The following is a 14,075-nucleotide window of genomic DNA, read 5'->3' as shown; positions in this document are numbered from 1 at the left end:
CTTCCAGGTATCCCGGCATTTAATTGTATTACTACCTGCCAACAAGTATTCTTAAAAAAATTATAATTTGATGCTTGTCAGAGCTCTGTGTTTCAATTTTCCATGAGTGTTTTTCTTTCCTACTAAATAATATATTTGTGAATGTTTTTTTGCCATTTAAAGTGTTGTATTTCTTAATATTGAATTTCATCTGTGATTTGTCATTCCAATTTTCAACCACTTAGCCCTGCAATTTTTTCTCTCTTCAGATAAATATCCAATTCCCTCTCGAAAGCCATAACACACACATTCAGTCCATTTTAGGTCCTGATCACTTGCTAATTTGTAAAATAAGTTTTTTTTTCTTCTGTAAGTTTTGGTTCTTTTGTCCTTCACCTTAAATTAGTCCTCTGGTTCTCAACTTTATCACAGATTGGAACAGTGGACTGAATTTCTTTTGGTTAAATATCAGTTTCATAAAGTTTCTTGGATAGTTTTTCACCACAAAGCCTAGCAAGAGCTGTCATGGTATCTTAGCAAATCTGCCTCACTTAATTAACCACCTCACCCCTTATGGTACCATTCTAATTCAATTCAAACTCAGTTCTACCATTTGTCATTCCTGGAACAATTCCATCCTGGAATTGTTCGGTAGACCTGGCACCGATGCAGTCTTTAAAAGGTCATTGTGCATCCAACATGCACCATTATTCCAGAACTGCCCAGACTTTACAGAAAAGGGGAAATTGGTGCTGCAGTTGCAAACAGGGACCTGGAGATCCTTTTGGATGATGTGATGCAGAAGCATTATGTTTTCTTATGTCAGGACTGAAAGAGGAAGTCATGACACCGGACCATTCCAGCCTAGCCAACAATAGCTCCCTGAGTCAGTGATATCTGGTCCATTTGGAAGAATGCACAGTAGCATAGAAAGAAGCTCAATAATCTTTTGTACTGTGCAGGCGCAAGTGCTACCATATTCTTTCCAATAACTCATACTGTTTCCACCTCCCACCAAAGGTCAGGCTCTCCTACTCTCATGATTGCCTGCAACATCATCATTCACTTAATGTGTCTCACACAACCCCACTAATCCTGCATACCTGCATCTTGCCTAGTCTGGTCATCTTCCCGCCTTCACCAAATTAACAGTTGTGCTATCCACTTTCATCTTCCCTGCTACCTTCCTCTCTCCCATTCCAGGAAGAAAACAAACCACAATAGGGTGAATGATTGCACCATGTTCAGCACCATGTAGAACTCTGAGCTCAAAAACTGCATGAATTTATGTAAAACTCTGTTACCTCACTTTTTAGATTAGAATCAATCTAAACATCAGGTTATAGACAGAGAACACAGGGGGCCAACACCTTCAACATATTGTCTAGCTATCTTCATTGTTAACAGCTAACCCGAGAATGCAACTTTTAAAAAAAGGTTTTTGATTTACCCATGAAAGAAGTGAAACTATCACTGTATTCTAACAGATAAAAGGCTTAACATACAATCAATTTTTCAATGTATAATTTCAGTTACATCACACTGTAAATTTTTGCTACAAATTCTGTGTTACGATCGAGCCCTCCACTATCACCTGATGAAAGAGTGTCGCTCCGAAAGCTAGTGTGGTTCCAATTAAAGCTGTTGGACTATAACCTGGTGTTGTGTGATGTTTAGATTAATTATGATTCTGTTGGATGGCATGGCAGATTCGAAAGGCTGAATATCTTAATTCAGTTCCTAATTGCAATGTTTATATAGAGTCATATAATCATAGATGTTTGTAAATATTTCATACCTTTCAACAAAGACCTAACAAAAAGCTAAGGTGGTATCAAATTAAAAGAAAATCACAAACCGAGTTACCATGGTTTTGTGAAAGGGAAGTCATTTTGACAAATTTGCTCAAGTTCTTTGAAGACATAAAAATCACAGTTGATAATTGGGAATCAGTACATCTGTATTTAGATTTCTAGAAGTATTTAATAAGATTGAGCTCACGGTACTAGGGTAGTATTTTAGTATACATTGGTTAACATGTAGAAGACTGAAAGTTGGAATTGTGGTTGGAAAATTATGTGGGTGGATGGTGTACTGGACAGTGAAGAAGTTCTGTAAAGATACAATGGGTTCTTGATCAACTGGGTCAGTGGGCTGAGGAATTGCAGATGGAGTTTAGTTTAAATAAATTTGAAGTGTTGCATTTTGATAAGACAAACTAGTTGTCGACACAATTGCACAATGGTTAGCGCAGCTGCCTCACCGTGCCAGTGACCTGGGTTCGAAGCCAGTTTTGGGCGACTGTCTGTGTGGAGTTTGCACATTCTCATTACTACAGTGTAGAAGGCTGAGGATTGACCTTGTAGAGGTTTATAAAATCATAAAAGGCATAGATAAGGTGAACTGCCAAGGTCTTTTACTGAGGGTATGGGAATCCAGAACTAGAGGGTGTACGTTTAGGGTGAGAAGGGAAAGATTTACAAGGGACCTGAGGGGCAATCTTTTCACAAAGAATGGTGTGTATATTGAACCAGCTGCCTGAGGATGTGGTAAGGGCTGGTGTAATTACAACATTTAAAAGACATTTGGACATGTATGTGGATAGGAACTATTTACAGTGATCTCGACCAAACACAAGCAAATGGGATGAGTTCAGTTTCAGAACGTGGTTGGCATGGACAAGTTGAGCTGAGGGCCTTGCTTGTGTGCTGTATGACTCTAAAAAGGCAAGGCAAAGGAAGGCAGGGATGCTGTGAGCATCCAAGTGAATGAGAGCCAGTCAACAATCCACTGATGCAGCTTGAACTAGTCCTTGAGCTGTGTCTGTAACCCTATTCGCAAAGTGACTTTGCAGGTCGCATTACAATGGTAGTCGCCGTTGCACCTGTGGTGCAGTATTGAAGTGCAGAAGCATACTTTCAGTACATCTGAAATTTGCCATGTGGGTTCCTAGAATATGGCACGTTTCTGACGTCACTGTATGTAGACATCGGTTACATGTGGCCAGTGTGCATGGAGTTGTTGAGATGTTGCCTAGTGTCCAACTTGGAGGTTTTTTTGGACAAGCAGTAAACTGGAGTCACCAGGTACTCGCACTGACTTCCATGTCGAAAATTTTGTATCTGATTTGCTTACAGCAGATCATACAATAGATAGCTGAATATTAATGAAGTGAGATGTGCAGTTCATAATCAATAATCTCCTTTAATAAACAACTTTCTACCACCTAGCAAGAATCTCAACGTACAACCTGGAAATTATTTTTAAAATGTAGTGAATTGTTCCCAATGTGGGGTATGCCTTGCTGGACTTCTGCGCCTTTTTGGCACAATTTTTGAATCGTGAGCCCCTGCAATGTTCTATCTTTTGTCTCTTAGATTTTGTTTAACGTCTATTCATAATAGTGCCACAGGGCTCAAAGATGAGGCTTCATTATTTATGATCAATGTCAATGACTTGGTTGAAGGGATTGACTTTATTTTTGCTGATTTTGTTGATGTCATGATAATAGGAAACCACGTTGGAAGAGGATACAAGTTGTCTGCAGATGGATATAGACAGATTTGGGAACCAGTAAAAACAAATGGAGTGGAATGTGGGCAAATGTGTGGTTATCCACTCTGGGAAGATTTGTAAAGCAGACAATGACTTCATAGAATCCCTACAGTGTGGAGCCAGGCCATTTGACCCATAGAGTCAACACCAAGTCTCCGAAAAGTTTCCCACCCAGGCCTAATGCCCTACTCTCTCCCTGTAACCCTGCATTTCCCATGGCTCATCCACCTAGTCTACACATCCCTGGACACTAGTAGGCAATAGGAAAGTAGTGTTAAAGCCACAATCAGATCAACCCTGATTGTATTGACTGGTGGAGGAGGGTTGAGTGGTTGAATGGCTTACATTTTCTATTTCTTAAGTTTGTATGTTATTATGCCCCATGTTCTTTTTGTTCCTAAATTATTGCACACTTTTTTTTCTCATGTTTATGTTGTTGCATTTTTTCCTTCCACTATTTCTCCTAACTTCTGCCATTGCCTTCAAGTTCTTTGTTTTTTTTAAAACTAGTTCTTTTTACATCCATGTTTCTTCACGCCTTGTGTTAGTTTGAGTTAGTCGTTTAACTACTGAGTTCATTAATTCACTGGCCCGTCATAGTTTTCCTTTATTTGATAAGTTTTGATAATGTTCCAATATTGGTAGTCTTGTTTGAGTAAAATATTTTGTTCTTCAGAATTTACTTTTATTTTAATAGATTGTTGCAGAAATACTTGAGCACCATTCTACATGGGAGGAAACAAATCCGCATTTTTGTGCCCCTGTGTGGAAAGTCAGTAGATATGAAATGGTGAGTAAATTCTTCATTTGAAAATTTTGCTTTAAATGTTTTTCTAGTTATTTGTTCAAAATATGTGCTTAAAACACTGGAAGTTCACAGATGCTGCCTGTTATGTAGAGGCAAGAGAAACCATCTTAACATTTCAGGTTAGTGACCTTTCTGAAGATACTGGAGAATGTCAGTGAAGCCAGGTTTTAAGTAAGTGAAGAAGGGTCCAAAGGAAAAGTTGGTCTGTGATGGGAAGACAGGAGCAAGTAAGGACAAAATGGATATTAATGTGAGGCAAAGGAGGACTTTATCAACTACAGGTTTGCAGGAGCCATTTAGAGTTGTACAGCACAAAAACAGACCCTTCAGACCAACTTGCCCACACAGACAAGATATTCTAAATTAACGTCGTCCCATTTGCCAGCTTTGGCCTATATCTCTTTAAATGCTTTTTAAGCGTTGCTACTGTACCAGCCTTCAACATTTCCTCTGGCACCTTCTGTATGAAAAAGTTGCCCCTTAGATCCCTTTTAAATCTTTCCCTTGTCCCCTTAAACCTATATCCTCTAGCTTTAGACTCCCCTACTATGGAAAAAAGAGCTTGGTTATTCACCCTGTCCATGCCCTTCATGATTATGCAAGGTCATCCCTCAGCCTCTGACGCTCTCGGGCAAATACCCCCAGCCTGTTCAGCCTCTCCCTATACCTCAAACCTTCTGAACCCAGCAATATTCTTTTAAATCTTTTCTGAAGCTTTTCAAGTTTAACAACAGCCTTCCGGAGGCAGGGAAACCAGAATTGAAGGCAGTGTTCCAGAAGTGCCCTAACCAATGTCCTGAACAGCCTCAACATGACATCCCAATTCGTATACTCAATGCACAGACTAATAAAGGCAAGTATACTAATTTGCCGCCTTCACTACCCTGTCTTCTACCTGCCATTGCAACTTCAAGGAACTATGAATCTGAACCCCAACATTTCTTTGCTCACCAATACTCCCCAGGCCACTTCTATTAAGTGTCTAAATCCTGCCCAGATCAGCCTTGCTAAAATGCAATACCTCACATTTATCAAAATTAAACTCCAACAGCCCACCTCAGCCCATCGGCCTGTCTGATCATGCTGCTGATGTCCTGTGAGATAACCTTCTTCACTGTCCACTACACGTCCAATTTTGGTGTCTTCTGCAAACTTACTCCTACGTTCACATCCAAATAATTTACATAAATGTCAAAAAGCAGTGGACCCAGCACTGCTGATCACAGGCCTTCAGTCCTCACCCTGGCACATTGCCCTCCACACTTTGACATTATTGATGACTATTGGGTTTTGGCAATATTCTTTAACTGTTCTCACTTTGTCTAAGAACAGCAGGCTAATAAGGGGGCACCTTGCCTGAGATGCTTCAATGTCCAACCAAAGTGAGTGAGGGCCACCCCTCCCCGGCCCAATCGTTCATGTAAGATAGCAACCAGCTTTACTGATGGTTTTTGATATCTGGGAGGCCCAGTCTGCAAGGTAACTTCAATTTAGTCAATTTAATTAGGGAACACTTACGATACCAGATAAAAGAGCTGAACCAGCCGTTCAGTATTCTAAACATTGGCTTAGTAAAAAGCATAGGAAGCGTTCAAATAATATACAACAGGCGGGGCAGAGTGTTCATTTTTTTAATGAGGGCTATCCGACCTAACCAAGAGATTGGAAGCGCCTTCCATCTACAAAGGTCCTGCTTTATTCTGTTGAATAAATGGGCAAAATTGGCTTTAAGTAGTTGATCAAAAATGGGAGTAATAAATATACCTAAGTAGAGAAAGCCATTCTGCGACCATCTAAAGGGGAACCGAGTTCCGTCCTCAGGATCAGGCACCCTTGGGAGATCACCCATGGCCATGGCCTCTGACTTCGCAAAATTGATCTTATAACCCGAGAAGCCACCAAATAGATTGATGCTTTGTATCTGGTGTGGCACTGAGACTGTTGGGTTTGATAAGAAGACATGAGTGTCATCTGCATACAGTGCGATCTTATGTGACCTCGTCCCCATTTCTGGAGCAGTTACACTGGGATCCCTACATATCGCTTCCACTGGATTGCAATACACAGGTCCAGGTTAGATCAGTGCCCCCAACCGGTCCTGATGCGATTCCAAAGAAAAGCAATTAATAATAGAAACATCCAGAAGACTGGAAGAGATCCACACACTCTGGTATATAAAGGTTCGAGAATAATGTTTTTTCAAGACTTTTCTGAGGCCATAATAAAGAAGAAGAAGTCTTTTGATAAGAATAAAATAAGGGACTTAAATATTCCATATTCTCTGAGGTACCTCGCTGTATTGCGTTTTAATTATGGAGGATCTGCCTGTAACTTTGACTCGGCGGAAAAAGCAGAAAAATTTGTGAACTCTCTGAAATATGTAGCTTGCACCAAAGGGGAAAGAGGAAAAGATGTTTTTTTTCTTCTATTTCTTTGTTCTTTTCCCTGTTGTGGTTTCTTATCCTATAGGCTTGATATTCTTTGGTTTAAAATTTGGTTTATTTAATATTATATCAGTTTGGTAATTATCTGTTATTTCACTGTTCTTTTTTCTGGGTGAGGGGTGAATACATCTTTTGTGTAAAGATGTATGGGGTTGAGGTATGAAGAGGGGGGGGAGGACTTCCGTTGTTAACTTTCATGTGTGTAAAAAAAACATGCTTTTTTTTCCATTTGGGTTTGGGGTGCACCCTTAACTGGAAGGAGCCACAATGGCTGTAAGGTTGCGAGTGATTGCTCCTTATGGGCAAAGGGGGAGATTTCTCGTGATTTGTGGTTAATGTGTTTATTTGTTCAAGTTAGTTTTTAGTTTTTATGAAGTCCGTGTTTTTTCCACTTGCCACACATTGATTGGGCTTCTTGCTCTCGGGGGACCACAGGTTGCAGTGGGCGGTCATGGCAAGCAATCTGTTCCAATGGTGCATCTGGAATATAAACGGGAGTCATTCCCCTATTAAAAGGAAAAAGGTGCTGTCAAATCTTAAGAAGAAAAGGGTTGACATTGATCTCCTGCATGAGACACGTTTAATGGATAGGAAACATCTGAAATTACAGAAGCGGAGATATGATAGGATATTCTTCTCCTTCTCCAACTCCCAAGCAGAGGAGTGGCCATACAGGTGCGAAGGAACCTCCCATTTCAGATGATAGATCAAATCAAGGATGAGCATAGATGGTTCAGTCTCAAGGCTCTAGGACATGGAGAAGAATATGGCATCCTGAACATTTATTGTCCCCGACGCATCCTCTCAAATTTTTCGTTGATGCAGTCTTTAAATTAATGGCTCTTGAGCTGCACCATACGATTATAGGAGGAGACTTTAATTGTCCCATGGATCCTGGGGTAGACAAGATACCAAGGCATCTATCTGGTCCACTCCTGCAATCTAGACAACTAGTGGACTTATCTAAGGAGTTGGAGCTAGTGGATGTGTGGAGATGTCTCCACCCTAATGGGAGGGATTTTACCTTTTACTCCAACCCACACAAGTGCCACACAAGAATTGATATGTTCTTTATTCCGTCAGTTTGTTTGGACTCTGTGTTGGCCTGCAGGTTTGGGAACAGAATCATTTTTGACCATTCAGAAGTGTACTTGGATATTTAGACTAAGGGTAGTGGAACAAACACATGGCACTGGCGTAAGGATCAGTTTCTGCTGAGGAATGGCAACTTTGTACAGTACATTACAAGAGAGTTCAGGGCCTTCTGGGACATCAGTTGGAGTATGGCTTGGAATCCATCAGTGATTTGGGAGACCACCTAGGCATATTTAAGGGGTCTGATTATTTCATATTCAACAACCAGAAAGAGGCAGAGAGGCGATCAGCAGCGGATGCTTGAGGTCTGGCTGAAAGCAGCTGAGTCGGCATATTATAACTGACCATCTGTGGTTAAGTCATAATGGGTCATGGCTCTCTGGGCTGCTTTGGATTTAGTGTTTACTCAAATGGTGAATAGAGGGTCTCCTTTTAGGCTGATCAAATATGGATACGTACCTGGCTTAGCTGGCTAGGAAGAAAAGTGCCTTGTAGTCTGTTATATCTATTTGGGAGAGAACTGGTAACATTACTCGTGAGCTGAAGAAAATAATGCCAGATTTCAGGAATTCTATGCAGAGTTTTACTGGTTGGAGGGCTGTGAGGATAGAGTAGCGAGTATGGAATCCTTTTTCAAAAACCTGAACCTCCCCGGTATAAACACAGAGCAGGCCTCCCTTTAAGATGCACCCCTGATGATACAAGAGGTGCAAGAGGCAGTAAGGCAACTCCAAGGTGGCAAGGCACCTGGTCCAAACAGGTTCCTGAGTGAGTTTTACAAGGAGTTTATATACACTAGCTAAGCCACTTCTGGAGATGTATAGTCACTCGTATATCCAATACTACCTTCCACCCTCCCTTAAGGAAGCCAATTTCTCCCTTATCTGAAAGAAAGGGGAAGACCCCAAGGATTGCGCGTCACACAGACCTATCTCATTGTTGAATGTAGACTTCGAACTTTTATCGAGGGTGGTGGTTCTGAGCTTGGTGAATGTACTATCCGTTATTATAAAAGAAGATCAGACAATTTTATCAAGGGCCGCAGTTCTGCCAGTAATATCATGAGGGTGTTGAATATAGTACACTTGTATCAGCAGAGAGTAGTTCTGGGCTTGGTGGTCTTCCTGGATGCGGAAAAGGCATTTGAACGGGTGGAATGGTCATATCTCTAATGTTCTAGATCACTTTGGTCTTTGGGGGGTAGCGGGGGGAGGGGCTTTGCTAGGTGGGTGGAAGAGTTATATAGCGACAAGGGTGGTGGTTATCATGAACAGTGTCAAATAGAATAATGTTGATGTGGAAAAAGGTCGGTGACAGGGAAGTCATCTCTCACCTCTGCTATTTACCTTAGTAATTGATCCGTTGGCGGACGCCATCCGGAAGGACCCTGAAATAGTGGCACCAAAATTGGGAATTGGGGAGCACAAAATTACTCTATGTGGATGATGTCCTTCTGTTTCTGGCTAACCCGGAAAAGTTCGGACCCCAGCTAGTACAAAATATTAAATTATTTGGCAGTTTTTTGGGATACAGGATAAGTCGTAAGTTATGCCCATGGGAGGATTGTTGAAGTGTCTGACCTGGAGGATGGAACACAGTTTCCTTTTCGGTGGTCTCAGAAAGGTTTTCTCTACCTGGGAAGTTTTTTTTTATTACCACTATCTGCTGTCAGCTGTACAGAGCTAATTTTGTGCAATTGTTTGATAGAATAAAGCAGGACTTGCAGCCATGGGAGGGGCTACCAATATTATGGCTGGGCCCTATATCCCTGATTAAAATAAATGCTCTTCCTCGGCTGTTATATCTTGTTGTTATCCAGAGAGCGCTGCGGAGGTTTAATGGCTGACTTGGATCCTTTATTTGGTGCCATAGGTGCCCCCTAATTAAATTTACTAAGCTGCAACTTCTGCAAGATATGGGGAGAGTTAGGTGGAACTCCCAGATCTGAAGAGATCCCAAATAGGTGCCCTGTTGTCGTATTTGGGAGGGGTGGAGGGATTGCTGGGTGGGGGTGACTGGGTGTGTAAGGAGTTGAGGACGATGTGGCTTGATGTTGAGGCCTTGCAGGCAAGGTGTCCCCTTGCCAATTTATCTTTATGGTCAAGATGAGATTTGTGGCTAAGCATTGTGAGAGCTCAATATTCTTAAATATGGTGAAAGCATGGAGAATAATACGGCCAGGTGAGGGCAATTTGTTTAAGACCTCACCATTCACCCCATTAGTGGGAGCTCCAGGATTTAGGCTGAGGTCAATGGACTCTGGCTTCAAAGCATGGGAAGGAATCTCCTGTTTGGGAAATTTGTTTGAGGGAGAGGTCTTGATGTCTTTTAACCAATTAAGTCTGAAATATTGGATTCCTAACAGGGACCTTTACCGATACTTTCAAGTTAGGGTATTACACGTAGAAGAAGACCACGCTCTTGGCTTAGTCTGACAAGTCGGGCATAGAGAGAAGAGTGCTCCGATATGGGGGTGCTCTCTCAATCAGTACCATGTACCATTTGCAGAGAGGGAGTGCCTTGCAGGATACAAAGAGGCTCCATCGGATCTGGAATCAGGAACTGAGAGAAGAAATTTCATTAGAAACTTGGGAGGATATGTGGGAAAATGTGAAGAAAATTTCAATATGTAACAAATGACAAGTTATACAATTGAAGATCCTTCACAGCACCCATATGGCACCAGAGAGGTTAGCAAAGTTCAAGAAAGGATCTTCTCCAGGATGTGCCAAATGTAAATTTAGCATAGGCATCCTTACACATTGTTTTTGGTCTTGCTACAAGATTTGTGGATATTGGGGTGCCATAGTGAATGAGCTGGAGAAGATACTGGAATTGAATTAAGGTGGACCTTGTATCCCTTCTTTTTGGACTGCAGAATCTGTCCTGTCTGGGTGGGTACGGGAAGAAGTTTTTAACATTCTGACATACTGTGCAAGGAAGAACGTTTTAATGAACTGAATATCAGAAAAAAATCCAGGTTTTGCAGGGTGGCGCAAACTTGTGATGGAATACATCCCCCAAGATTGTCTGACAAGTATTGTGCACCATGGAACAGAACAATTTTATAAGACATGGCAGCCCTTTCAAAACTACATAGATACAGACCTATCAGCGATACTGATTAGGGCCTTTATATAGCCGTGAGGTCCATATATGGTGGGCCGGGGCCTCTGGGGAAGGAAGCCTTTTAAATACGGGTATGATAACTGTTGCTACCGTGGACAGGAACTTCAGTGAGTGGAGCAATGTAATGTAATTAATTTAATTTAATTTGGTTGTAATTTAACTTAAAATAAACTCAAATTAAATGAAGTAAAATTAACTTAAATAAGAGATGATTGTATTCTGTAGAGTAGTAGATAGTTTATTGTTAATATTACTGTAATATAATGTATTATTGCTATTTTTCTGTATTTTTTGTACTTTACCCTTTTATAAAAAAAAGATAAATTATTGAAAGTTTTTTCAATAAATATATACATTAAAAAATACTAAGCATCAGCCCTGACAATATACTTATAAATTCCTATAGAACTCACTGTCAGGACCCAGTGCCTTTCCATTCTTTGGGGAGGGCTTTTGCCCAAAACGTCGATTGGCCTGCTCCTAGGATGCTGCCTGACCTGCTGTGCTTTTCCAGAACTACTCTAATCTTGACTCATACCCATTCTGTTGTAGCTTCATATATACTGCATCATCTAATGTGTTTCTTGTAATAAGGCAACATCTACCCTTTCCCTTTTAAGGCTGGAAAGTGTCTTCTTCCTCTTGACAGGTGAATGACTCCCCTTAATATTCCAGGTGCACCAAGTAAACACATCCTTAGCCATAACCTTCTATAGCTCTGTTTAGACACCAGAGAAGAAGAACCCAAACTACAGATCACTGAGCTTTAATCCACAAAACCCAAAAACTACACACACTAAAGCAACTACAGCCAACAAATCTACAAAACGTGCAAAAACGATATACAGCCAAATCAGAAAAACAAAGAATCGCCAAAGGCACTGATTGGAGGAATTTACCCCCCCCCCCCATTTAAAAGGGGGATCTATACATCGCACAACCCTGCTAATTATCCCAATCGCCCTCTCAACTCCTACCAGTTAGAATCGTGTCACATGTACCAACCACCCAGTAGAGAAAAAGAAAACACCTAGAGCAAGGTTAGTGCTATAGACAAATAAACTAAAAATAAATATGTCACCCATCCCTTAACATAACTTAGACATTAAAGATAAATACTCTATCCATCCTGGACATTATTTCACACAATTTATTACCCGAAAGGAAACTCCTCCAAGTCCTTTATAAAGAAAAACGAACCTGAACAGCTCTGTTCTCTACGCCTATTCGGCCATTTGACTTAAGTCAACTTATCCACAAAGTTCTTCGCTTTCTCTGGCGAGTTCAACAAATGTGTGGATCCATTACAATTGATCCAAAGCACCATTGGATATTTTAAAGAATACTGGATCCCAAGCTTCCCCAATCTCCTCTTAATGCCATCGTAGGACTTCCTTTTCCGGACTACTGCTGCCGAGAAGTCTTGAAAAGACACCACCCTGGAGTTGCCACATACCAACGCCCTTGAATCCCTTCTCTGGGCTCTAGAGGCTTCCGTGACCTTCTGCTTGACTTTATAATGATGGAATCTTACCAGGATAGGGCATGGGCACTGAATCCGCACCTAGCTTTCATACTGCGGTCCAATGGGCTCTTTCAATTGTTATCCTTTCCTTCTCAACCTCCAAACCAAGGAATTCTGGGAACCACTTCTTGAAGAAGTCCACAAGCTGCTCACCTTCTGTCCCCTCCATTAACAGCGTTCAGCTTCTTTCTCCTGCCCCTGTTTTTGAGGTCATCCAACAGACCGTAGACCTGTGTTTCCAGGGCTTCAATCTGGCTCTTGGAGGAGTCAGTCTCTGACTCTACTTCTGCAGCCTGGCGCTCGAGCTCATTGGTCCTTTTCCCCAAGTCTTGCAGCATAGCAGACACAGGAGCCAGCTTCTTCTTGATTTTTTTGTTTCTTTCCTGGATCTGCCTCACAAGATTTGGCCAGCTCCTTAACCAGGGTCTGTTGAGTAAGCAAGCCCGCTACCTCAGAGGGCTGAGGCATGGCCGCTGCCCCAGTCGAGCTTCCTCATTTTTTCAGCATTCTCCAGCTGCAAGGACAAAGGTAAGTCGTTTTTTTTTCAGGATCCTAGTTCCTTAACTGTGCTTTTACTCACAGTAAAGTGTTTGGAATGGGTTCTGGCTCTGTTAAGTCGGTGTTGCAGCGCGGAGCCCAACAAACGCGATCGTAACAGGATGCCGCCATCTTGGATCCTCCCAATCAACTTTTGAAAGTTCTTGCCTAATAGCATCTAAATTGGCCTTCCTCCAATTTAACTTTTAGATCAGATCTATCCTTTTCCATAGCTATTTTAAAACTAAGAGAAAAAGTGCATCCCACTGACACCTCAGTCATCTGCCTCGCCTTATTTCCCAAGAGTATGTTAAGTTTTGCTCTTTGTTGAGTAGTGACATTCATATACTGAATAAGAAAAGTCTCTTGCATTCACTTAACAAATTCCTCTTTGTCCAAGTCCTTAACACAATGGAGTTGCAGTCAATGTTAGGAAAGGTAAAATCTCCTACTATTACTTTCCTATTATTCTTACAGATAACTGAGCTCTGCTGACACATTTCTTTCTCAATTTCTCATTGACTATTGGGAGGGTCTGTATTACAATTCCGATATTTCTCAGCTCCACCCCAATAACTTCACAGGGCAAACTCCCAGAAATATTCTCCCTAAGTACAGCCGTAATGTTATCCCTAATCATAAACTCCCCCTCTCTTGCTTCCTTTCTATCCTTCCTATAATGTATATACCTTGAAGCTGCCAGTCCTGCTCTTCCCTGAAACTCATTCTAAAATAGCTGCGATATCCCAGTCCCATGTTTCCAACTATGCCCAGAGTTCATTTGTCATACCTGTCAGGCCTCTAGCATTGAAATAAACGCAGTTTAACTTGTTTAGATTAGATCTTTTTTAGATTAGATTACTTACAGTGTGGAAACAGGCCCTTCGGCCCAACAAGTCCACACCAACCCGCCGAAGCGCAACCCACCCATACCCCTACATTTACCCCTTATCTAACACTACGGGAATTTAGCATGGCCAATTCACCTGACCCGCACATCTTT

General features: G+C 41.5%; 1 protein-coding gene across 1 annotated transcript in view; it reads left to right on the top strand.

Annotated features, from left to right (window-relative positions):
- The window catches only part of LOC132832216 (probable thiopurine S-methyltransferase), a 54,285-nt gene that overhangs the window by 15,581 nt on the left and 24,629 nt on the right, over positions 1 to 14,075 (top strand). Inside the window, exon 3 of the mRNA XM_060850010.1 lies at positions 4,232 to 4,324. Coding sequence (XP_060705993.1) covers positions 4,232 to 4,324 — 93 coding nt within the window. The remainder of the gene's footprint in view (positions 1 to 4,231; positions 4,325 to 14,075) is intronic.

This window comes from Hemiscyllium ocellatum, chromosome 34 (genome assembly GCF_020745735.1).
Source record: "Hemiscyllium ocellatum isolate sHemOce1 chromosome 34, sHemOce1.pat.X.cur, whole genome shotgun sequence".
NCBI classification, from domain to species: domain Eukaryota; kingdom Metazoa; phylum Chordata; class Chondrichthyes; order Orectolobiformes; family Hemiscylliidae; genus Hemiscyllium; species Hemiscyllium ocellatum.
The sequence above is the reverse complement of the archived record's forward strand: the minus strand, read 5'-3'. Positions and strand labels throughout refer to the sequence as shown.